This window comes from Pongo pygmaeus, chromosome 5, assembly GCF_028885625.2.
Source record: "Pongo pygmaeus isolate AG05252 chromosome 5, NHGRI_mPonPyg2-v2.0_pri, whole genome shotgun sequence".
Lineage (NCBI taxonomy): Eukaryota > Metazoa > Chordata > Mammalia > Primates > Hominidae > Pongo > Pongo pygmaeus.
The window spans coordinates 73,049,667-73,076,882 of record NC_072378.2 but is presented as its reverse complement, the minus strand read 5'-3'; the positions used below and the strand labels follow the sequence as shown (position 1 = coordinate 73,076,882).

General features: G+C 41.1%; 1 protein-coding gene and 1 long non-coding RNA gene across 7 annotated transcripts in view; one reads left to right on the top strand and one right to left on the bottom strand.

The window, feature by feature from the left end:
- CD109 (CD109 molecule) overlaps window positions 1-19,684 on the bottom strand; it is a 395,831-nt gene extending 376,147 nt beyond the window's left edge. For 5 of the 6 annotated variants that reach the window (XM_063666326.1, XM_063666327.1, XM_054491378.2 and 2 more), the window contains exons 1-2: window positions 19,199-19,654; window positions 17,924-18,096 (exon numbers count right to left, since the gene is read on the bottom strand). In XM_063666326.1, coding sequence (XP_063522396.1) covers window positions 17,924-18,096; window positions 19,199-19,272 — 247 coding nt within the window. In that variant the 5' untranslated portion in view covers window positions 19,273-19,654. Of the gene's footprint in view, window positions 1-17,923; window positions 18,097-19,198 lie in introns of all 6 variants that reach the window. The other variant, XM_063666328.1, reaches the window with a different exon arrangement.
- On the top strand, window positions 19,191-25,145 carry LOC134739733 (uncharacterized). The gene is made up of 2 exons (XR_010126731.1): window positions 19,191-19,657; window positions 19,910-25,145. It is a non-coding gene; the product is annotated as an uncharacterized LOC134739733 (long non-coding RNA).
- The last annotated feature ends 2,071 nt before the right edge of the window (window positions 25,146-27,216 follow it).

Here is a 27,216-nt window from a genome sequence, read left to right as displayed (position 1 = left end):
GCACAACAAGGGGACTGTAGTCAATAACAGTTTAATTGTACATTTTTAAATAACTAAAATAGCATAACTGGATTGTTTGTAACACAAAGGACAAATGCTTGAGGGAACGGATATCCCAGTTACTATGATGTGGTTGTTGACATTGCATGCCTGTTTCAAAGTATCTCATGTACACTGTAAATATATACACCTTCTATGTATCCACAACAATTAAAAATTAAAAAATGAATCAGTTGTACAGTTGGTTTTATTATACATATCTTTTTTTTTTTTTTTTTGGAGACAGGGTCTCACTCTGTCACCCAGGCTGGAGTACACTGGTGCAATCATAGCTCACTGCCACCCCAAACTCCTGGACTCAAGCGATCCTCCTGCCTCAGCCTCCCGAGTAACTAGGACTACAAGCACAGGCCACCGTGCCTGGCTAATGTTTTTTACTTTTTTGTAGAAACGGGGGCTCATTATGTTGCCCAGGCTGCTCTCAAACTCCTAGGCTCAAGTGATCCTCCCACCTTGACTTCCCAAGGCCCTAGGATTACAGATGTGAGTCACTGTGCCTCATCACTGGTTTTTGTTTGTTTTTCAGACAGAGTCTTGCTCTGTCGCCCAGGCTGGAGTGCAGTGGCACGATCTCAGCTCACTGCAACCTCCACCTCCCAGGTTCAAGAGATTCTTATGCCTCAGCCTCCCATGTAGCTGGGACTACAGGCAAGCACCATCACAGCTGGCTAATTTTTTGTGTTTTTAGTAGAGACAGGGTTTTGCCATGTTGGCCAGGCTGGTCTCGAACTCCTGACCTCAAGTGATCTGCCCGCCTCAGCCTCCCAAAGTGCTGGGATTACAGGCGTGAGCCACCGGACTCGGCCTTGTGCCTCACCATTGTTTTTATTATACATATCTTTGATTATAGTAAAAGTTCCACTGCCTGTATAGCCTGTTTGTGTATGTTGCTATCACCACTTCCTCAATCATGGATGTTCAAAATCTCAATCATCTTGAACTCTTTTCTCTCCTCAACTCTAAGTTTATCACTCACCAGAACCTGTGGATTCTTCCTCCATGAAGTTTCTCTTAGAAGAAACTTAGAGTTATACTCTAAGCACTGCAGTAGCGAAGCTAACTCTAAAATAATTTGTGTCATACAAGAACTCTGAAAAGGATATAAAAACTAAAAACTTTCCAAACTCATGTCAATTCTTCACACTACACAGTTTTGACATATTTGAAGTTGATTCCAAGATCTGAAACATTCCTCTTCAAAGGAAAGTTAAACAGTAGCCAACTCTGAGACGGTAATTACAATGCAGGAGGTTTACTAAGGAGTATTCGGTGGATCAGCACCTGCAGAAGGGAAAGGGAGAAACTGAACTAGGGGAGACAGCAGTGGGGCTGCAATGCAGGCTCCAAAGAGGCATCCACCAGGGCAGCTCAGAAGCTGTCAGGGCCAGTGAGAGTTGTCCTGAACTGGGGCGAAAGGGCTGGACCTTCATACCCCACATCAATCAGTCACATAATACAGGCCATCCCCCGGAGGGAGGCCACCATGGGCAAGGCAATTCTCCAGCTGATACAATCATCAGAGACAATTGGCTCTGAAGGCAGTCGGGCACAACACTCCTAGCAGCTTTTGGGAAAAGGTCCTTCATCCCTAAAGAGCGATCTGGGCCCTAAAACACAGCATCCACCATAATGTCCCACATTGGAATAAAATAGAAACAAACTGCAGTGAGCTTCGCCCCAACAAACCAGCACCCTCCGTTATTGAGAGTTACTTATTTTTCATTGTATTAAGATAAATCATCAGGGGTTGATTTATTATGCTAGCTCCATAACTGGAGGAAGCAATGTGCTTCCTTCCTGCCCTGGTCTGATACCAGCTACCACCCACCGGCAGCAAATTTACAAGGACGAAGAATGACGGGGGAGGGGTGGTAATTTATTTTTATCCAATGACATCAGCAAGGAGAAAGTAAAAAAACAGTTGGGAGTCTACAATCCAAATGAGGCTCTCGGAGATCGACTAATTGGAGGCCAAGCATTCTGGCACTTCAAAACAAGCTAAACAGATTTGAAGTGCAGGAAATCTCATTTCATAGTAGAAGTGTTTTTCGTTTTGTCTTTTGTTTTTAATGCAGCTCCGAATCAAGTCAAATCTTTGAGGAATTCTCTCACTAGAGAGAAGTTGGATGAGCAGTTCAACTGCATGCCTGGGTCCTACTGCTCAGATACATGACCTTATCTGTTCACAGATGCAAGAAAGATACAGAGCTAGAAACATAAGTCCTACCCAGGCCAGGCGTGGCAGCTCACACCTATAATACCAGTACTTTGGGAGGGCTGAGGCAGAAGGATCCCTTGAGGCAAGGAGTTCAAGACCAGCCTGGGCAACATGGTGTGACCCCATCTCTATTTAAAAAAAAATAAAAATACAAAATACAAAGACTCTTCCCAAACGCTATGGTGTAGGGACAGAGATGTCCCACCCACCCCTATTTCTTGCTGGATCCAGGGAGCGACTCAGAGGATATGTGGACACATCCAATCTAAGGCCTACTCACTGGTCTCATGCGTCCTTAATAAAAAGTCGATTTTAAGTACTTGACATTTTTTTCTGCTGATCTTCCCTTTAAATTTACAAATACAGCTTGGAATTTCCTAGGCACTTATGAAGTCCTAGCATAGGACTTATTTGAAAGTTCTATTCATTTAGCAATAATTTACACAACCAAAACATAAAATTGGGGGCAGCGGGGAGGAGAGTGGGGGCAGCATAGATGAGAGAGGAATAATAATCTCTTTCTCTGCTGTTGCTAGGTTGAGAATTAAATAGATAGTATTTGCAAATTGTTGTGAACATTTTTCTCCCTTTTGGCGAGGCTCCATTCAGACACGGGAAATGGTCACCACCTCTTGAAACCCAGTATGGCACTCTTTTAAATCACTAACTAAAGACACACTCTGTTATGTAAGGTTCTTCTTAGTGTTTTTATAGATAACTTTATAAAACTCCAATCATTTCTGTGTATAACCAGAGACAATCAATCTCAAAACCCTTTCAGATGCTTTCTCCTTCCCAGTGCTGCTTGTGTTTGAAGGCTTCACGTTTGGCACAGCCTGAGAACCGGCCGTTTGATTTACAAATAGAGTCAAAGCTATTTTTAAATTGCGTAATAAGCATACACAAAAACTAACCTTTCCTTAACTTTTTAAACATAGTCTGCAATACCATTATATGCTGCCTCTTCTGACATCTGTCCTCACCAAATAACTTTGGAAAATCATTCAAGGGAAGGAGTAGTGTGTAACTGGAAATCCAACTAGGTACAGAAATACTCTCTATGAAAAAAAAGTGGATTTTCCACTAGATATATATATATGCCTGACTTAGTGTTTGCTGCTTAATTATTTTTGGCAGCCTTTTGCTACTCAGTCTTATGCAATAATAAATTTATTATCACTTTTTTAGCTGAAAATTTTGATCTCTTTATCAATTTACTAAATTTTTTCCTCATTCTTCAGCAGTTTCTTTGATCTACAGATAAGTGAGAAATAAGGGTTTTCCCTCCACAAATTCATGGAAAACAAAACTTTAAAATACAATTTTTTTTGAGACGGAGTCTCTCTTTGTTGCCCAGGCTGGAGTGCAGTGGCATGATCTCGGCTCACTACAACCTCCGCTTCCCAGGTTCAAGCAATCCTCCTGCCTCAGCCCCCCTAGTAGCTGGGATTAGAAGCATGTGCCACCATACCAGCTAATTTTTGTATAAAATACAATAATTTTTTTAGAGAGCGAAATAATAGACATTGGAGATTCATATGGCAGGGAGGTGAGGGATAAGAAATGACTTAATGGATACAACATACACTATTTGGCTGATGTTTATACTAAAAGCCCAGACTCCACCACTACCCAAAATATCCATGTAAGAAAACTGCACATGTACCCCCTAAATCTATAAAAATAAAATATTTTAAAAACTTAAAGTATGATTTTAAAAATACAATGTTTCTGCTTCACAGTTTAATGTCACTTTAAGGCAAAAAAACTGTTGGGTAAATTCAGTCTACACAGAAAATACAAGTATTCTGAGCAAAACAAAACCAAACAAAAAATCTTCTTTGGTCCCTTACATACTCCTTTTATATTTTTCTCTCTTATTTCCCTTTGCTTACAAATATCTTAATAAATTTGAATTTCATAAACAAAGTTTTGTTCCACTTAGACTGCTGAGTAAAAAAAAAAGCAGGTCAAACACAAACCTACTAAAAGTAAAATAAATACAATGGTACACTACAAAGTAAATGTTAGGTTAAGTACAAATGAAAAATCCAGAGTCAAGCAAGGTTCTTGGCTGCTAAATGTACAGGGCATTTTTAATGGCAGGGTCGGCAATCCACAGCCTACAGATCCAGTCTGGCCCACGCCTGTTTTTTGTACAGTTCATGAACTAAGAACAGGTTTGCATTTCTAAATAGCTGGGGGGAGTATCAAAAGAAGAATAATATTTCATGATAAGTAAAAATTACCTGAACTCAAAATTTCAGCATCCATAAATAAAGTTCTGTTGGTACACAACCATGCTCATTTGTTTATGAACCGTCTACAGCTGCTTCCGAGCTACAAAAGCAGAGTTGAGCAGCTGCAATAAAGACCTGAAGGTTGGCAAAACCCACACGCTTAGCATTTGGCCCTTTACAGAAATTTTGCCGACCCCTGTGGCTCTCTTTGGGGAGATTTGCTTCTTCCTCAAGGGATAAGGAATAAAGTTGAAGATCCACCTAAACCAAAATGAGTCACCAGCAGGGAGACTTGGACTCATGCCACAGGCTTGTGGTCAGGCATCAGTATTAATATGTGATACTGGGAAACACCAGTTACAACATAGTTAACATCCCTTGGTGTTTTCTATGTACCAAGCATTGTGATAAATGTTTTAAAGATGTGCACTAAGAAAAAAAAATAGAAAAAATTGGGCAGTATGGCCATTTTCACGATATTGATTCTTCCTACCCATGAGCATGGAATGTTCTTCCATTTCTTTGTGTCCTCTTTTATTTCGTTGAGCAGTGGTTTGTAGTTCTCCTTGAAGAGGTCCTTCACATCCCTTGTAAGTTGGATTCCTAGGTATTTTATTCTCTTTGAAGCAATTGTGAATGGGAGTTCACTCATGATTTGGCTCTCTGTTTGTCTGTTATTGGTGTATAAGAACGCTTGTGATTTTTGCACATTGATTTTGTATCCTGAGACTTTGCTGAAGTTGCTTATCAGCTTAAGGAGATTTTGGGCTGAGACAATGGGGTTTTCTAGATATACAATCATGTCATCTGCAAACAGGGACAATTTGACTTCCTCTTTTCCTAATTGAATACCCTTTATTTCTTTCTCCTGCCTGATTGCCCTAGCCAGAACTTCCAACACTATGTTGAATAAGAGTACTCGGTGAGAGAGGGCATCCCTGTCTTGTGCCAGTTTTCAAAGGGAATGCTTCCAGTTTTTGCCCATTCAGTATGTTATTGGCTGTGGGTTTATCATGAACAGCTCTTATTATTTTTAGATATGTCCCATCAATACCTAATTTATTGAGAGTTTTTAGCATGAAGGGCTGTTGAATTTTGTCAAAGGCCTTTTCTGCATCTATTGAGATAATCATGTGGTTTTTGTCTTTGGTTCTGTTTATATGCTGGATTACGTTTATTGATTTGCATATGTTGAACCAGCCTTGCATCCCAGGGATGAAGCCCACTTGATCATGGTGGATAAGCTTTTTGATGTGCTGCTGGATTTGGTTTGCCAGTATTTTATTGAAGATTTTTGCATCGATATTCATCAGGGATATTGGTCTAAAATTCTCTTTTTTTGTTGTGTCTCTGCCAGGCTTTGGTATCAGGAAAATGGCCATACTGCCCAAGGTAATTTATAGATTCAATGCCATCCCCATCAAGCTACCAATGACTTTCTTCACAGCATTGGAAAAAACTACTTTAAAGTTCATATGGAACCAAAAAACAACTCACATTGCCACGTCAATCCTAAGCCAAAAGAGCAAAGCTGGAGGCATCATGCTACTTGACTTCAAACTATACTACAAGGCTACAGTAACCAAAACAGCATGGTACTGGTAACAAAACAGAGATATAGACCAATGGAACAGAATAGAGCCCTCAGAAATAATGCCACACATCTACAACTATCTGATCTTTGACAAATCTGACACAAACAAGAAATGGAGAAAGGATTCCCTATTTAATAAATGGTGCTGGGAAAACCGGCTACCAATATGTAGAAAGCTGAAACTGGATCCCTTCTTTACACCTTATACAAAAATTAATTCAAGATGGATTAAAGACTTAAATGTTAGACCTAAAACCATAAAAACCCTAAAAGAAAACCTAGGCAATACCATTCAGGACACAGGCATGGGCAAGGACTTCATGTCTAAAACACCAAAAGCAATGGCAACAAAAGCCAAAATTGACAAATGGGATCTAATTAAACTAAAGAGCTTCTGCAAAGCCAAAGGAACTACCATCAGAGTGAACAGGCAACCTACAGAATGGGAGAACATTTTTGCAACCTGCTCATCTGACAAAGGGCTAATATCCAGAATCTACAAAGAACTCAAACAAATTTACAAGAAAAAAACAAACAACCCCATCAACAAGTGGGCAAAGGATATGAACAGACACTTCTTAAAAGAAGACATTTGTGCAGCCAAAAAACACATGGAAAAATGCTCATCATCACTGGCCATCAGAGAAATGCAGATCAAAACCACAATGAGATATCATCTTACACCAGTTAGAATGGCAATCATTAAAAAGTCAGGAAACAACAGGTACTGGAGAGGATGTGGAGAAATAGGAACACTTTTACACTGTTGGTGGGACTGTAAACTAGTTCAACCATTGTGGAAGACAGTGTGGCAATTCCTCAGGGATCTAGAACTAGAAATACCATTTGACCCAGCCCTCCCATTACTGGGTATATACACAAAGGATTATAAATCATGCTGCTATAAAGACACATGCACACGTATGTTTATTGCAGCACTATTCACAATAGCAAAGACTTGGAACCAAGCCAAATGTCCAACAGTGATAGACTGGATTAAGAAAATGTGGCACATAGACACCATGGAATACTATGCAGCCATAAAAAATGATGAGTTCATGTCCTTTGTAGGGACATGGATGAAGCTGGAAACCATCATTCTCAGCAAACTGTCGCAAGGACAAAAAACCAAACACCACATGTTCTCACTCATAGGTGGGAATTGAACAACGAGAACACTTGGACACAGGAGGGGGAACATCACACAACAGGGCCTGTCATGGGGTGGGGGGAGGGGGAAGGGATAGCATTAGGAGATATACCAAATGTAAGTGACGCGTTAATGGGTGCAGCACACCAACATGGCACATGTATAAGTATGTAACAAACCTGCATGTTGTGCACATGTACCCTAGGACTTAAAATATAATTAAAAATATATATATATAGAAAAAGATAATAATTTTAAATCAAAGTTCTTAACTGCATAATAAAAGAAAAAATAATAACTAATATTTATTAAATTAGGTTTCTTTTATGTGCCAAAAAAAGAAAAAAATTGGGTGAAATTAATTTTAATAACATATTTTATTTAACTCAATATGTCCAAAATATTAACATTGAACATGAAATCATTATTTTAAAATCGTAAGTTTTATTGCATTTCTTGGAACTAAGTATTCAAAATCCATTATGTATTTTACACTCATGGCACATCTCAATTTGTATGAGCCACATTTCAAGTGCTCAAAAACCACATGTGGTTAGTAGCTACCATATTGGATGATACAGCTCTTAAGTATTATCTCATTTAATCCTCTCAACAATGCTATGAGGTGGGTACTATTATTAGGTGATGCTAGGGTTCAATTTCAGTGTGCTTCACTGAGCGCCCATTCTAACCCACTGTGCCTCCCAAACAGTGCAGGACAGACCCAGCTATTCCTTCCAAAACAGTAGTGCAAACATAACCTCATATCCCTTCCCTCCTTGTCCCTCCTCTGTAGCTTACTGCACTCTCATTTACTATTTGGATACACCCACTCTTTCATCTTTTCTCTCTTATCCATGTTGTTACTACCTCAAGCCCCTATGTAGCTACGTAGATAACCATTCCTCTTAGACCATTCCTCTTCAACTGATCCATAAATAAAGTATATGGATGGACTATAAAATCCTTCACAGCATTCATATCACACTCCCCAACTCCCATGGCCACGGCAGACACAGCTAATTCATCCAGTTCTCTAGTCCAGTAAACCCAGGCTTGACTTTGAAACTGTCAACACGGCACCCGAACCAGCCTCTACAATCAACTTGGGCTGACACATCAAATGAAGCCTACTCTGCTTCCCTGCAAAGAGCACAGGCACAGGAACCTCATGTGGTCACCAAATATTTATGTCACCCAGCATTGTGCCATATGCAATTGTGCTGAATAAATTTGAATTGCTCAGAATAATAAATTCCCTGTCTTATCTATATTCCTGAGGAGCTTTAACATATATTGCAGTGAAACTTAAGTTTGTAATACTAAGTCATTTCTGCCAGCTATATTTTCATAAATGTCAATTCCTAACACAGCCCTGCCAAAAGGGAGCTACTAGGTGTTCTTTAAAAATTTTCCTCTTCATTTATTTCCAAGCTCTTTACCAGTCTGGTTTTCGGATTTTATTTTATGAATCGTTTCTTCAGAACTAACAACCTATAGGTCTGTCATCTACCTACCTACTGCTACCCCCTCCACCAAATCTTTGACCAATTTCACCCTGAGCCTTGCAACAGAAGAAAGTCACCTCATAGAATTCTCCAAGGTAAGTGAAGAGTGGAAGAGAGAGAGCAAGACCAAGATCCACTTTAATCCTCCTAGACAAGTTTTATCATTGCACCTTTCGTATGCTGGTCATCGTGGCCCACACCAAGAGATGGTGAATTACAAATTCACTGACTACCATGGAAGTAATAAAGTAACTCCACCAAGTCCTCTCGAGCTTCAACTGAGGCATATCTTCATCGTAAACAGCCCTTTCCTCTTCTCTCTCCTCCCTGTGTTAGCTCTCCCAAATACAAATATGACTTCCTGCCCCTGTATTCTAATTTCCTACAAGCCAGCATGACCCACTTTAGGGCACCACCAGGGAAGATCTCCAATCCTGTGTTTCTCTTTGCAGTCTGCCACTACTTTTAACTTTTACCCCTATTTCCTATAAAGTGGTGGCCAGATCTGTGCAATTTACAAGTCGGTAGATATGTTTTCCTAAAACTGTATTTCAATTTTATTCATCATCTCAATTTCATACCTCAAAATATTTCTTTCCTTACTGATTCTCTTCTACTTCTTTCTTTCTTCAAAGAACAAAGTATGAGGGTTTTTAAAGGATAATCCACTTGCCTCTGCCCCAATACTGATCTCACCACTTCTAACCCAGGAATTATCCACCCTCTCCTTTGCCTTAACCACTTTCACCTTTCTAATGTGCCTTTTGAGAGACCATCTACCTCTCTCCTTTCAACTACCAAACTTCTGGAAAGAATAAATTTTGATTATATTTTTCACCATCCATTTATTCCCTCAAATTTGCTTTTGCTCCCAACATTCAACTTAAAGCCATTTACTTAAGGGTCACCAATGTTCTTTCCTCTGTCCTCATCTTCTCTTCTCTGACCTGAGAGAATTGATACTATTAAACCTTCCTTCTTGGAACTTCTTCTTCCTTTGGCTTCTGAGACATTTTCAATCTACCCTTCTCTGACTGCTTGTTGTCTACTCTATTCTTTTCTTTTCTTTTTTTTTTTTTTTTTCCTTGAGACAGGGCCATGCTTTGTTACCCAGGCTAGAGTACAGCGGCACTATAACTGTAGCTCAAGAAATCCTCCCGCCTCAGCCTCCTGAGTAGCTGGGACTACAAGCACATGCCACCATGTCCAGCTAATTTTGCTTTATTTTTAGTAGAGATGAGGTTCCAATATGTTGTCCAGGCTGATCTCAAACTCTTGAGCTCAAGCGATCTGCTCACCTCAGCCTCCCAAGTTGCTGGGATTACAGGCATGAGCCACTGTGTCTGGTCTTTTCCCCTTCATTAACTTATTTTCCTCTTTCCAAGCTTCTCTCAAAAGTCTTGTTCTTTCCATGAGCTCTGTCACTCTCGTGCATCTTATGTATTTCCAGGACTTCAAAATATTGTCTGCCTCTATGAAAATAATGCCTAAATCTCTCTCCCCAGCTGCAATTTCAAAACTATCTGCTGGACATCTCCACCTGGATGTCTCCCCAAACTTATATCCAAAGCAGAATGAAACATCTTTTCAGAAAATATATATACAAGCCCCTATCTCCTTTTCATAACTGCCACACCCAGCCAGCAGCTCTTTCTTCCGGCACACCCTTCCCGTCTCTAGTACATGAAGTAACTGTTCCCTCCAAATGCCAAATATGTCAGCAGAGGTGGGACATTTATGAATGGACATCTATATAGCTCTGGAAGTAAAAGATAATAGTACCAGGCACAGGCTCACATACAAGAAGCACTATTTACAAACCACATTGTATTTTTTATACAAAAAATAAAAACTCCTCCAGCCTTCTGCACTTTTAATATTATATTATCCTTCTGGGACCTCTGAATCTCCTCCAGTGCCTTCCTTTCTCTTATTCCCCACTCCCCATTCATTCATGTTTCACATACGGCAAATAATCAATAAATAATACATTAATGAGAAGAAATGTCTGTGTAGAAACAACTAGTTTCAGCATTATAAAGCCCTCTTCACAGGACATAAAGGATCAACAGTAACCCAGCCCAAATTCTTATGGGATCTGTTTTCTATTTCCACCACAATCCTTCAGTGAGTCACTAGGACAGTGACTCATTCAGTGCTAGAAGAGGAGCAGCACATGTTTAACTTGGAGTTTAAAGAATCAGTGTGTTCACTTTTAACTTCACCCAATCGTTGATTCACAATCAAACCCCAAGTCGTGTTTCTCTGCGGCTGAAAACGAACACCAGCGCTTAGGATTGAGGGCTGCTTAAAAGCAAACATGAAAGTCCATGAGGAGCCTTCCCTCCGCTGCCATGAATCATCACAGGCTTGCAGGGGCATGCTACTCACCCTCGAGCTTTCCAGTATTTGGTCGAGTACAATTTGTGAGATACCAAAGGGCAGTTGTTCTCATTCTAATGTGACTAAGAATCACCTGTGGTGATGGTGGAACATAAAGGTTAGATTCTCTTTTTTTTTTTTTTTTTGAGATAGAGTCTTGTTCTGTCGCCCAGGCTAGAGTGCACTGGTATGATCTCTGCTCACTGCAGCCTCTGCCTCCTGGGTTCAAGCGATTCTCCTGCCTCAGCCTCCCAAGTAGCTGGGACTATAGGTGCCCACGACTACGCCTGGCTAATTTTTGTGTTTTTGGTAGAGATGGGGTTTCACCATGTTGGCCAGGCTGGTCTCGAACTTCTGGCCTCAAGTGATCCACCTACCTTGGCTTCCCAAAGTGCTGGGATTATAGGCGTGAGCCACCACACCCAGCCAAGATTCTTGATTCTTACCCATGTCTTGAGGGAGGCCATGAATCAGCCTTTTTAATAAATACAATTTGTACTTTGAGAAACACAGCAACAGAATTTAGCTTTTAAAAGGTCTACGAAGCTTCTAACCCAGCCCCCACCCCTTACACAGAACCATTAGTGCATAAAGAGCAACTCCACCTTGAGCTAAAATAAGAAACTTTCACAATATGCAAGTAAGCATTTTTAAACTCCTTAGCCTTATTTTCTTCCATATCAGAAGAATCAGCATTTGTAAATATATCTTAGGTCTTAAGCTCAGCTCTCCATATGTTAGGAAAGTTTTGTAGAGTATAATGGAAATAGCACTGGACTGCAAATTTGGGAAACTGCAAACTGTTTCCAGCTCTGCCACCAACAAATGATTTGACCTTGGGAAAATCCCCAGATCCCATGCCTCACCTCAGTCTCCTCAGCCATATATTAGGCTATTGAATTGGCTTATCTTTGAGGTCCCCTCCAGCTCCAAAACTCTATGAGGCTGAAAGTAAATTAAGAGGAGAGCTGGCATTTCATCTTGTAATTCTTTCGATTCAAATTAGATTTCATTAGATCCAAGTCTATCTACTGCAAGCAAATGTGAAAATGATTTTAGTGGAAGATGACTGCAACATTGCATCAATATCCCAAAATCAAGGAAATAAAAATACTTCACTCTCTTCCCAGCAATAGAAAACTTTATGGTCTCTGGACCTCAGATACAACTAACTTCAAATTCAGGCTTCACCATTTACCAACTGGGTTAACTCAGAAAAACTAATTGTTCTCTCTTTGCCTCAATTTCCTCACCTCCAAAATGAAGACAAGAGTATCTACTTCATCAGGTTGTTAAAATTAAATACTGTGCATAAAGTCCTTGGCACTATGAGGAAACTGGATATTTAATATGTTAAATCCCTTCCAATCCCCTCCTAGGGATGTGTCTTTTATAGAGTTCCTGGTTCAAGATCATCACAATAGGTGATTAATAATTGCCTTTGACATAAACTGTTGCTACTCTCTTCTAGTAAAAATAGCTACCATTTTCTTGAATAATTCCTTTGTGTTAAGTGCCTTGAATATGTTACCTCATTTAATCCTCACAATATCCATATAATTGTATAAGGCAGAAACCACTATTTTTCAGATGATGAAACTGAAGCCTGGTGAGATCATGACTGCCCACAGCCACACAACCATTAAGTGGAATGGCCAGCACCTGTGCCCAGGTAGCCAGGCTCCAGAGCCCAGGCACATCATGATTACGCTGCGGTCCTCTATTCTCAGGTACCACCTACCTGTTAATATACATCACACACAAGAACAAAGACGATGTGTGAATGAAAAGCCTACACCCTTTAAAAAAAATTCTAACATAACTGCAGGTTCAGACTGAGTTATGTTGGCAAAGCTGCCTGTGAAAACCTGCTCTGGGAGATCTGCCCACACACTACACTAATTAATCTACTTTCTTAAAGACCATGGGACTGATTTTTATCTACGAGGCATGAAATGCATGTTCAGGAGCTTTGTTTCCACCAGAAAACCATCCAAACCAAATTGGATGATTTTTTAAGTTTTTCAGCTAATATCTCAATTTTTAAAAATTTCCCACCCTTACTGAGCCAAGATGGAAAATAAAATATACCATAGTCAATGTGAGAAAGACAACAAAGGAAAAAACAGATTTTTTAAAAAATCTTTAAAAAAAGAAGGTTAACACTCCATTAACTCTCCAGGATTTTAGGGCAAAAAGAAAAAGCGAGTTACAGACACATTTATAGAGCACATCCCACCCCAATAACTCAATGGGAAGATGGAAGTAGGCTTGGCAGCCTTTAAAAAATGGTGCCCCCAAACCAGCAGGCACTCACCTGGAGATGCCCATGCAGAGTCCCCAAAATTTCAGTAGGCATTTTCAGTTTAGGTTTTTGGGAGTTTTGGGTTTTGAGGGTTCTTTTGTTTTTGTTTTTGAGATAGAATCTCACTGTGTTGTCCAGGCTGGTCTCAAACTCCTGGGCTGAAGCAATCCTCCCACCTCAGCCTCCCAAGCTCTGGGATTACTGTTGTGAGCCACTGCACCCAGCCTCTAGCATTTTTTCTTAAATCAGGTTTACATGAAACTAATGATGATGAATTCATTAATGAGGGAGAAAGGCTATATTCTTTATTACTTGAAGTGACTCTTGTTCAGTGACTTTATTTCCTGAAGTAGATCACGAAAACTACTGAAAGTTTACAAATGAAAATGTCAAATTGTAGCAAGAGAAGGGAAAATAAAACAGAAATTATGGTTTCAAGGACATCATGAAAATTAAATTATTTTATATGCCTTAACAGATGAGAGGACAGTTCTCAAAATGTTCTTAGTTCCTTTTTTCTTGATTTGGCATGGAACTCCTTTCACAGTAAGGAAAGAGAAAAAAAAACAATATGGGAAGAGACAAAGGGACAGACTCACTCTCCACCCAATACAACAGTCTGACTTGATTTTAAATGCCCATAGCTGCGCCATCTTCTCTCCTCTGGTAATTATTACCTGCTGAACTTTTACTACATTTTGTCAATTATGTTTATTTAACTAGCTCTTTATGCAAAGGAAGATAAGATTAGGAACATAGTTCTAATCACTATGGAGATGATGGCAATGATGCTGATAGTGGTAGAGGCAGTGGCAGTGGTAACAGTGACAAGCAATCTTTTGAATCTCACTACAAGAAAGGCATTGATACACCTTCCCAGAACTCTGCAAAGTGTAGCAGAAATACTTTTTCTAAAGGTCTATTATTCACCAAAAAAAAAAAAAGCCCATAATCGCCGGGCGTGGTGGCTCACGCCTGTAATCCTAGCACTTTGGGAGGCCAAGGCAGGCAGGTCACGAGGTCAGGAGTTCAAGACCAACCTGACTAACATGGTGAAACCTCGTCTCTACTAAAAATACAAAAAATTAGCCAGGCATGGTGGCACACGCCTGTAGACCCAGTTACTCGGGAGGCTGAGGCAGGAGAATCGCTTGAATCAGGGAGGCGGAGGTTGCAGTGAGCCGAGATCGCACCACTGCACTCCAGCCTGGGCGACAGAGCGAGACTCTGTCTCAAAAAAAAAAAAAAAAAACTATAATCGATCCCCAATAAATGTAGAATTAATGTATTTTTAAATGAATAACAGTAATATAACCTACACTCCTGGCCATAAAAGTGGAAATGTAAATAAAATCTCCCCCATATCTGTCAAACAAACAAATGAACTCTTCCCTGAAGAAATGCCATACTTTTTCACCTTTATTAAATACATTTCTCCATTTGAACAATTTAGTTATTACTATTTCCAACACAAATTGAGCCAGAAATCTATTGTGGTTTGGGTAAAACACCTCCCTACCCTGAGGATTTCTAAGAAATCCAGAACTGCTGGAGATAAGCTACTAAGAAACAGTCCACTGCCTTACCCAACTCTACTAGAAGATAAATCTTTATTAAAACCAACCTTCTGTTGGTGGGCGGGGGGTGGCTCATAGGAAAATGAAACAATCAGGCTCATACCCGTACTCCCAGCACTTCGGGAGGCTGAGGCAGGAAGATCGCTTGAGCCCAGGAGTTCAAGACCAGTCTGGGCAACATAGCAAGACCCCATCTCTACAAAAAAAAAAAAAAAAAAAATTTAAACCTAGCATGCTGGCACTTGCCTGTAGTCCCAGCTATTCAGGAGGCTGAGACAGCAGGATCACTTGAGCCCAAGAATTCCAAGTTGCAGTGAACTATGATTTCACCACTGCACTCTGGCCTGGGCAACAGAGTGTGACCCTGTCCGTTAAAAATAAAAGGTATTTATTTGTTGGTGTTTATGTGATGGAGAAAAAACAAAACATGAATCCACATCCAGATACTTGAAGATCCAGACCCCTGATTTAGAAGTCCTGGTTTATCTACATATTGTTACAACTGGAGAAGCCAGATAAAGCAAAGGATGTGAAGACAAGCAGGGAGAAGTGTCTTGATCCTCAAGTCCTCACATTACAGGAAGCATCTGCTCTGAGAACAATAACTCCCAGCCTCTGATAATACAGTAACATTCTCCTTTGAAAGAGGAGAGTGCTCCTAGCAATGGCATTTTCAATGAAACTCTATGTCAATAGAGTCAAAAACAGCCCACGAAAGAAGCAGCATTTTCCCTCTTTCCTTCCCACAGATCCATTCTGCTCCCAGGACAGCTTTGCCCAACCCAGTCTTGAGTACTTGAACTTTCCCATGGGCATATAAGGAGCCCTTCTTCCAAAAGAAGATCTAAGAATAAAGCTGAAAACCAAGCCACAACAACATGCACCCCAATGCAGGTACTATTTGTTGCAAAAAAGAGAGAGACTGATAACAGAGATCACAGAAAAGACCTAACAGGTGAAATTCTAGAATTAGAGTATGTAAATGTCCAAGCAAATCTCAAATATTTATCAAAAACATCCATATATATTCTGGATCTCTGCATTGCAGGAAAACTGCCACACTAGTGGAGCCAATATTATAAATTCTTTTTTTTTTAACTTTTATTTTAGTTTCAGGGATACATGTGCAGGTTTGTTATTTAGGTAAATTGCCTGTCATAGGGCTTTAGTGTACACCTTATTTCATCATCCAGGTGATAAGTGTGGTACCCAATAGGTGGTTTTTTAATACCCTCCCTCTTCTCACTCATAAATTCTTAATGAATAAATAATGAATGTGGAACTACCTTAAGTATTATGTCCTGTGATTTAATATTTCAATATTTTCTTTAGCGACTATCATAAGATCAGGAGTCATTCATTTTCAGAAATGATAGTCCAATAACGAAAGTTGAAGTCTGCCCCCATGTAAAAAGGAAATGGGCTTTCTGCATCCTCTTCTGCAGTATTATTACACTAATAATATTAGCAATTGTTGTTTATTGCATGCCTAAGAGGTACTATATACAGATTTTAACTTTATAACTGCCCTGGGAGATCAGTTTCATTATTTCCATTTTATAGACGAGGAAACTGTGGCTCAAAGCAGTTAAGTAACCTACCTAAGATCATACAACTAGTAGCAAAGTAGTACCAGGATTCCAACTCAGATCTTAAGGGCGAACCTATACTTCCCCTCCAGGGAAATAAGACCTCCCACTTCCCTGACATTGCTTCTATGAGGGACAAAAGTGACTTGCCCCTACACGCACCATCTCTTCCTGACTCCTATTCCAAATATACCTACCCCGTGAACTTCCAGTGGGGAAAGAACTACAGATGCAGATAAACTTTTACTTTTATGTCATTTCATGATGGTGTTCATTTCCCTACGCTTGTAGAGAATAAACACTTACGTAATGAATACCATCCACCCTTCATTACGTGCCTTAAATGTTTTTTTTTAAATAACTCTTAACATTATAAAAATGTATGTCTCGGCCAGGAGCAGTAGCTTATGACTGTAATCCCAGCACTTTGAGAGGCCAAGGTGGGTGGATCACTTGAACTTAGGAGTTCGAGACCAGCCTGGGCAACATGGTGAGAGCTTGTCTCTAAAAATAATTATAATAATCTAAAAAAAGAAAAAAATGCAATAAAAGTTCATTTTAATGAAAAATGTTTTAAGCATTTAAGTATTTACCTCTTCCTCCCAAAATTATTTTTCCCTTAGTACTGAAAAAGAAGACATTCACTGGCCCAATTTAACCTTGGGCCATGTCAGAACCCAAACTTGAAACAAGAACCAAACCTGGTTCTGCTACAAATGTCTCCCACTTTCACACTATTTTCTTTTTTCTCTTGTTACTTTAAAACTTAAGAAATATTCCATAAAACTGGATTTTAACTATTGTATAGCTTTTCCTTTCCTTCCTACAGGCCTATTCTGTAAAATACTTTGCACTCAATAAATATGGTTTTGTGTTAGAGACTAGCCCATTTCCTCTTCTGGGGCACACATCGGCCTACACTTCCCAGCTTCCTTTGCCTGTGAATATGAGCAGTAGTGATGTGAGCTATTTCTAGGCCTATCCCATGAAAACCTCCCACATGCGCTTCCCATGCTCTTCCCCTTCTCCCATGAAGAAACTCCATGCTCTTCGCCGGCAGTCTTGGGAGACATGTGATGATAATGGAGCCACAAAATGGAATGAACCTGGGTCTCTGAATCTGCGCTTGGAAGAGCACCCAGGAACACCATCTAGGACTTTACATGAGTGAGAATTAAAAGTATATTAGGTAACATACTGCAAATTTGGGGTTTCTCTGCTATATTACCTAACACATGACCTTATTAACATATTCCAATTATTACTGCAGAAGGGTAAGACTTTATGCTGTTTATCTTACCTTTTTCAAAGACTCCTTCTGCTTCCAGGACAGAGACAGTGAGGTTTGATACTGTCTTGAGCAGCTCCGCCTTCACAGTCACCTGTGAGGGGCAGTGTTCCAGAAGCTCCACCCCAATAGTCACATTTCCTCCGGGCCTGATGATCCCTGGAGCTGTCACCAGAAACCGAGGCCTAAAGAGTTCCCAACAAGGGAAAAACAAAGTTTCTTATCCTCACATCTCCTTTCCTTTGTGACCCTCAGATTTCCTAGTGCGATAGGCACTCCATACTGTGCCAATTCCAGTTGTTTCCGTTAACATTGCCCACTGCTCTATTTAGCAACTGAATTGAAATGCTACTGAAACAACAATTCCCATAAATCAATTTTAATGCAGTAATTCATGCATCACTACTAGAGGAAGGCCTGTGTTATTATTTCCATTTTATAAACCATGAACAGCACAGAAGGAACCATGATGTAAATGGCTTGCACCGGGGCATACTGGAGTTATTGGCAAAGCAAGTCTCTAAGCTTCTCCTTTACAGAGGACCTTATCCCAGCGTCATTATTTTCTTGTTGCTGTTGTGTTTTTTAACTAAGATTTTGCCTGTTTCTTATTCAAACCTTTATGCTTGAGTAGCTGCCCAACGAGGGTAAAAAATTATTTAACTAATACCATTGATTGAAATATACCATTTGAAAATAAACTACAACTGCCAAAAATTCCAGGTATAGCGGATCATAAAAGAAGTCACTAAAGCAGCACTTTCTCTGCTATAACTAGGGGTTAGGGCTCAACTACAGAAATCTTTAGGAATGAATGGGGCTTGCCATTATTGGGTGCTGTTTTTTCTTCCTATAATGTCTGCCCCTGAACCCATACATCAGTCCCCTCCACCACACTTTGGCAATGCTAAGGTTGAGACATCTTGGTTAGAAAAAATATATCATGTCTTTGAGAGAAGAATCGCAATCTGGGAGCAAAAAATTGAGAAGCAAAAGGCAGAGGCAATGTGGACTAAAAATAAAATGACTCTCTTCAGAAAGTTGCTATGGCCAGGGAGACGCTTAAACAACTTCATGAGTGGAGAAAGTAACCGTCCCATGGAAAGCCACGCTGAAGCTACATATAGTCAAACCTCCAGGCCAGTACCAGGCTGGGGACTGCAGCCGCGCGGGCGTTTCCCACCCGCTGCGGCACAGCAGCCGCCACCTCCCCGAAGCCCTGGCCCAGAGCCACAAAGCGGCCCAGGCCCGCGTGCCCGCGCGCCCCTCGCGCGTCCACGTTCCTACCCGGGGGCCACGGCCAGCGCGGCGGTGCACACGCAGAGGAGGTGGGCGGCGGTCAGGAGCGGCGGGCCCTGCATCTCGACGGCGTCTGCCTGGTCTACAGTCCGCTGCCGGGGAAATTCGCGGGCACCGTGGGGTGTGGCTTGCCACCTCCTCCCTGATTTTTTTTTCCCTCTTAATTCGAGTTTAGTAATCTGAAATGGGCGCGCCTAACAGCAGAGTGAGAGATCTAAATTGAGACAGGACTTGGAGGCTCCACCCCTCCCATCCCTATTACAATGGCGCTTCTCGCTGCTGTGGCAAACATCGCAAATCCAGGGGGTGAGAAAGCAGTTGCTAAACGCAGGCGGCCCCACCTGGCCCGGCGTCCCGGCTGGCCGCGGAGAACAGAGCGCGCCCACTTCCCCGGCCCACCGGGTTCCTCAGGCTGTTTACACTAGCGCTCTACCAACGATGCCCAGGGTGAGTAAACAGGACCATCCTTGTGAGGAGAAATTCATAGCAGCTATGTGAAGTGGAAAAAAGTCAATCATTGTCCTCCAGACTATGAGTCAGAATTTTAGAGAAACGGCACACACACACGCATGCACGCACGCACACGCGCGCCAAGCCGGGGCGTATTTCCTGGGTAGTTATTTAATGTATATGAATGGAAACAGAGAAAAACTATTTTTCCTTAAAACAAAAAATGAGGTCTACTGCTTTCCTTTCCAGGAAAATGTTATGATTTCTCACCTTAAAAAAAAAAAAAGAAGAGAACTGGCACTGCAGACGTTAGGTGTTGCTACTTGGAACCCTGAAAAAATATTACCTAAGAAGATGCCTTTATATTTTTGCTACAGAAAGAATTCGGTAGAACTGTAAAGCTTGGAGCAATCTGTCTGAACACAATTAGGGTTGGGGTGGCTCTCCTGTCTGAATGAAGGCCAGTGGCCGGTGGTGCCCAGGAGTTACTGATGCCCAACTCTTTCTGGCTTGTTTGCAGCTCCTCTCTCCTGCTCTTTGGCACTGCCACCATCTTCAGATGACTCAGATTTCACCATGACTACACCATAAAAGCAGGGAACTGCCAGAAACTGTTGGAAAACAGACACATTCAGTCCCTGACAATTTAAACTTTCTAATTCATGGAGCGGTTTTAGATGGTAGCATTCTAATATGGGACAAAATGCAAACGGAAAAGAGGTCAGCAAAAAGATGTCTCATGACAAAGCTATGTGCTAAATAAGGAAAAGTGAGAAAGTAGCACCTAGACAAACTGTGGTTTGGGGAATCCAGAAACTTGCTTTCCTCCCTTTCCTGTTCCACCCTTTTTCTCCCTGCTGAACAGCTTGCAAAGGTCCTTATGTCCTTTCCTTCAGGCAGCCTATCTTTAGTGGCCAACTTCCTGTGCAGGCAGGACTTAGGAATGGTCAAAAGTGTCTGTGTGAATCCCTGGGTGCTGACCTGTTCCTGACACAGCTGTTACTACTGGTCTCCTCACCTCTGTTGTTCAGAGAGGAGGACCACGGTCAAGGGTGGGCCGAGCACCAAGGTCTAACTCAGTGCTTCTCACATGCCAATGTGTATGAGAATCACATGAAAACAGACTCTGACTTGGCAGGTCTGGAATGAGGACTGGGATTCTGCTTTACTTTAGCAGACAGTAGGCCACGGAGACTCTACAAGTGGGGGCAATTTGGGGGCACTTTGATGAGCAAAGGCAATTAGGAACACAGAAAATTCTTCTCAATCTTTCAGTTCGTAAAGGTGGATTAATAAATTCAGGTTCATTCTAGAGGTAGGCAAACATAAGAGGGACTGCAAAAGATTAGATGATAATGTTGCCTCCCAAGAAGACTTACAGAAAGCCTTAGAACCACATTGTATAAATCTGTGTGGATTTTAAAGTGATGCCACCTTCCTGTTTATGCCCTCCTTGCCACAACACACACTTGTCGAAAGGCGTAGTCATGCAAAAATTTAGGCATATGGATTTGCATAGAGATGAGACTATTACATGCCTGGCACAGAGTAGCTATTCAATAAAAATTTGTTAAAAGGATTAATGAAAAGTGTTCATCTCAGAAGTGGGATTTTTTATTAAGAAAAACTGAAAATGAGGACAGGCGTGGTGGTTCACACCTGTAATCCCAGTACTTTGGGAGACCAAGGCGGGTGGATTACCTAAAGTCACAAGTTTGAGACCAACCTGACCAACATTGTGAAACCCCATCTGTACTAAAAATACAAAATTAGCCAAGTGTGGATGGTGGCGCATGCCTGTAATCCGAGCTACTGAGGAGACTGAGGCAAGAGAATTGCTTGAACCTGGGCCTTGGAGGTTGCAGTGAGCCGAGATCGCAGAATTGCTCTCCAGCCTGGGCAACAAGAGCAAAACTCTGTCTCAAAAAAAAAAAAAAAAAAGAAAAGAAAAGAAAAAAGAAACACTGAAAATGGGCCGGGCATGGTGGCTTACGCCTGTAATCCCAACATTTTGGGAGGCTGAGGAAGGCAAATCACTTGAGGTCAGGAGTTCAAGACCAGCCTGGCCAAAATGGTGAAACCCTGTCTCTACTAAAAATACAAAAATTAGCCCAGCATGGTGGCACATACCTGTAATAAAAGCTACTCAGGAGGCTGTGGCATGACAATCACTTGAACCCAGGAGGTGGAGGCTGCAGTGAGCCAAGATCATGCCACTGCACTCCAGTCTGGGTGACAAAGCAAGACTCTGTCTCAAAAGAAAAACTGAAAATGGTCTGAACATGTAACAATAAGATATTGGGTTTGCTATCATTTGGATGTTTGTCGCCCAAAGCTCATGCTGAAATTTGATCCCCAGTGTTGGAAGTAGAGCACAATGTGAGGTGTTTGGGTCCTGTGGGTGGATCATCATGAATAGATGAATGTCCTCCCTGGGGGTCGGGGGGTGGGTGAGTACTCAGTTCCCACAAGAATTGGTTGTTAAAAAGAGCCTGGCACCTCCTGCTTCTCTTGTTTCCTCTCTCACCATGGGATCCCTGCACACTAGCTCCCCTTCCCCTTCCACATGAGTGGAAGGAGCCTGAGGACCTCACTAGAAGCCAAGCAAATGCCAATGTCATGCTTTTTGAACAGCCTGCAGAATTGTAAGCCAAGTAAACCTTTTTTTTTTTTAAATAAATTACCCAGCCTTGGGTACTACCTTATAGCAACACAAAACAGACAAAAACAAGATTAAATAAATTACAGTATATCCATGCAATGGAATACTGAAATAATTAAAAACTATTTGTTTAATTGGAGCTTGTTTAATCATCTAGAGACAAATATTCATATGTTATTAAGGAGAGTATATTAGTCTGTTCTCACCCTGCTAATAAAGACATACCTGAGACTGGGTAATTTATAAAGGAAAGAGATTTAATTGATTCACAGTTCCACATGGCTGAGAGGCCTCACAATTATGGTGGAAGGCGAATGTGGAGCAAAGTCAAGTCTTACATGGTGGCAGGCAAGAGAGCATATGTAGGGGAACTCCCCTTTATAAAACCATCATATTTCGTGAAATGTATTCACTATCACAAGAAAAGCATGGGAAAGACCCGCCCCCAAAATTGAATTACATCCCACTGAGTCCCCCCCATAACGTGGGAATTATGAGAGCTGCAATTCAAGATGAGATTTGGGTGAGGACACAGCCAAACCATATCAGAGGGGAAGTCTGTTTTATAAAACAGAATTTAAATTTCATTCTATTTTTATAAAAAATAAAGTGTATTTATGTGTACATAGACATTACAGATCTATGCATTGAAGACAGACTTGAAGGATATTCACCAAAATGTTATTATCAGTATCCTGGTGATTACCTGGATATGCCAAGTTTCCTACAATAAATATATATTATATCTCCTTTAAGAAGAAAGCAATAATAATATTATTTTAGTAAATAGTTTTTGAGGGGGCATCTTAGAAGCTCTTTTGAATAAAACTTCTGAATTTTGATACCAAAAATATCATCTATGCTTATTGCATGAAAACCTAATGGTCTCTTGGATAAGAACCCCACACTGTTCCTGTGTCCCTCCTGAGCTGTCTTTAGGGTATTGATATGGTTTGGATCTGTGTCCCTGCCCAAATCTTATGTCAAATCCCCAATATCGGAGGTGGGGCCTGGTAGGAGGTGATTGAATCATGGGGGGCAGATTTCCCCCGTGGTGCTGTTCTTGTGATAGTGAATCTTCATGAGATCTGGTCGTTTAAAAGTATGTGGCACCTCCCCCCACCTCTTTTGGTCCTTCTCCTGCCATGTAAGATGCCACGAGCCCATACATCAGCCCCCTCTGCCATACTTTGGCAATGTTAAAGTTGAGACCATGAATAAAAGCTCCCTGAGGCCTCCCTAGAAGCAGATGCTGCATGCTTCCTGTATAGCCTGTGGAACTGTGAGCCAATTAAACTTCTTTTCTTTATAAGTTACCCAGTCTCAGGTGTTATTTTATAGCAATGCAAGAACAGAGTAATTCAATGAGAAAGGCAGAACCACTATGAGTGAGACAGACCCTAAGCAATCATGGGAGCTGATAGGGCAGTTTGTGCAAACCATTGCCCCTGTGTGTGGTGTGCAGCATAACATAACTATGAGTCAGCCAGGGGAGAAAAGCTAAATGTGGGTAAGAATAAAGAAAAACTGATTGAGAAGTGGAACCCATGTCCATCTTACCACCTCCACCTTCCATGTCGTGAGTAACCTGCAGGAGAAGCTGGTGTCCTTTGTCCAGAGCTGCATGTACATTTGGCCCACAATTCAGAAAAACTGAAGGAAGAGAGCCTCTGAGAACTAAAGGAGCTACAGGCCTGATTGTGGCCCTGAACCCACAAAGTGAACTAGCACTTTAGTAACAGTATGGACAAGTGTTCCCACCTGCCTAGCACTCTAAACCAAGCTTCAGAAAGTAAAAAATACAAGTGTGTGGGGTATCCCACCCCCCTTTATAGTCTTCTCTGTCCATGACACCAGCTGGGGGCTTCCCTGGGGCCACCTGAGTCTAGGCCCCAATCAGATGGACATTGGAAGGGGTGAGACCAGCACTGGCAGGGAGTAGTTAGTTGCCTTTCTAGTCTCCCTCCCTAGCCATGCACTTTTGCCTTTAGAAAAATGATGGGGAAAACCTTGGCTCCTTCTTTGTCCAGAAAGTGTTAATTGCCTGTGGGTTCTGGTGGCTGGGGAAAACAGCAGGAAAGCAGAGAGCAGGTGGGTGGCTGAAAGGGAAGAGGGGAGGAACAGGGCAGAAACACGAAGGTGACCCTATCTATTCCCCTGGAGAAGGGGTGAGAGGTCAGGTAGAGTAGCTGCTCAGTACACAAAATGTAGAAAGATGATGAGAAAAAAAAAAGGAAGAAAAAAAAATCTCCTACAGTCTTACCACTACCCAGAGACAAGCATTATTTCATTTTGTTGTATTTCCTTCCTGTCTTTCTTTCTCCACATAATTTGCTGGTATCTTTTTTAAAGAGTAATTATGTTATAAATATAATACAACTTTGTGCTTTGTGTCCTACTTTTCCCATTTAATTATTCCATCATAAGCATTTCTACATGTTTTACAAACCTTTTTTAAATAAAATGTTCATCAGCTGCAGCCGGGCACAGTGGCTCACGCCTGTAATCCCAGCACTTTGGGAGGCCGAGGCGGGCAGATCACCTGAGGTCAGGAGTTTGAGACCAGCCTGACCAACATGGGGAAACCCCGTCTCTACTAAAAATACAAAATTAGCCAGGCGTGGTGGCACATGCCTGTAATCCCAGCTACTCAGGAGGCTGAGGCAGGAGAATCGCTTGAACCTGGGAGGCAGAGGTTGCGGTGAGCCGAGATCACGCCACTGCACTCCAGCCTGGGCAACAAGAGCGAAACTCCGTCTCAAAAAAACAAACAAAAAAAAATGTTCATCAGCTGCATAATAAAACAAACAAAAGGAATAAAAACATTTTCAGAAATGGAATGGCTCAGAAACTTTGCCTTTCACAAATTTTTAGGAAGTTACTTTAGGAGGACATATTTAGCAACCCAGTGAAATAAGCCAAGAAAAAGGGAAATGTATATATAACCCCAGAAAAAAATGAAGAGAGAACTTCTAATAGGAAAAATTCCCGGGGTAAGGTCTTAAGGAGAATAAAAGGGATCTTAATAGAATAGATGTACTAATGAAATACGAGAAAACTGAGACTATGATAAAGTAAAATAGTGCAGTAAAAAGGAAGGGAATTTAGAAATTCAAGGGAAAAGCAAACTGAATAAAAAAGAATATATCATGATTCATTAGTTGGCTTTGCAGTGAAAAATAATTAGTCGTGTTGATGTAAGTATGGTTTACTGATTTATAACAGAATAAAAGAATTGACAAAGAAGATTTAATTACACTTTCACCATTTCTAAAATACATGTTTTTCACATTTGTAACATTTCTGATCTTATAATCAATGGTGTCATAATAATAATCGACAATATATTTTCTTTCTTGGTATTAAAGTAAGTGGTGTATCTTAGATTTGATGAAATATGTGAAATACACAATGTTTACAAAGCAATGTAAATGGTGTTAATACTTAAAAATGAAAAGAGCACAGATGACAAAAATTTACAAAGTCAAAGAGGGATGAAGAATTAAAGCATTGACTGAGACACTAAGAGCCTTATAAAGTAAAAAAAAATGTGTCTACGGTTTTCTTGGATCAAGAAATATGTCATAAGCATATTAAGACTATAAAGTAGTGTAAGGATATAAGAAAAACTGAACCAAAGTGGTTTTCCCACTTTTATACACTCAGTATAACACACTGGCCACCAAAATGCATAGACAAGCTTCTCCCATGCTGACCAAGCAATCCATTCTCTGGCAGATTCTACAGCAGACTCAGCTGAGCATCCTCTAAGTCAATTCAATCCCAACACAAACTACCTGGAAATAGCAGCAGATCCCCTAGGTTGAGGGTTCCTTCCCATAAGACTGCCCCCAACCTTAGATGCCAGTCACAAACTCAGGTTGTGACCTGTGCTTCTGATCCAACAGCTATAAATTGGGGTTCCCACAATCCCATCCTTGGGTTTGGTTAATTTGCTAGAGCAGCTCACAGAACTCAGGGAAACTATTTATGTTTCCCAGTTTATTGATAAAGGCTATAATAAATGACCTCTGCCAATTCTAGTTTGGAAGTTGAAAGATGCCACCCAATGGAATAATTTATAAACAAACTAATTAATTAACAGAAGCAGCTGGGCTTGGTGGCTCATGCCTGTAATCCCAGCACTTTGGGAGGCCAAGGCAGGAGTACTGCTTGAGCTCAGGAGTTTGAGACCAGCCTGGGCAACATAGCAAAACCTAGTCTCTACTAAAAATCAAAAAAATTAGCCAGATGTGGTGGTGCGTGGCTGTAGTCCCAGCTACTTAGGAAGCTGAGGTAGGAGGATCACTTGAGTCTGGGAGATTGAGGCTGCAGTGAGCTTGATCCCACTGCTGCACTCCAGCCTGAGTGACAGAAGGAGACCCTGCCTCAAAAAAAAAAAAAAAGAAAAGAAACTCTCAGAACCCTATAATCCAGGAATTTTTATGGAAGCTTCATCAAGTAGGAATAATTATTAATGCCATTTCCAGCCCTTCTCCCCTCTCCAGAGGATGAGGGTGCACTAGAAGTTCCAGGCTTCTAATCATAGCTTGGTCTTTCTGGTGACCAGCCTCTACCCAGCAGCCTACTAAGAGTTACCTCATTCGTACAAAAGACTCTCTCATCGCACAGAAAATTCCAAGGGATTTAGGAGCCCTGTGTCAGATGCTAACACTCAGGAAATTACAAATGTCTTTGGAGCTCTGTATCAGGAACCAGAGCAGAGACCAAATATTAGAACAAAAGATTCTCCTAGCACCCCTAACAGAATATTAAGAACTCTGTTTCAAGAACCAGAGCAGAAACCAAACATAAGAACGAAAGATTCTCCTAGCACTCCTATTGCTCAGGAAACTACAAGAGTTTTAAGAACTCTGTGCCAGGGACTGGGGCG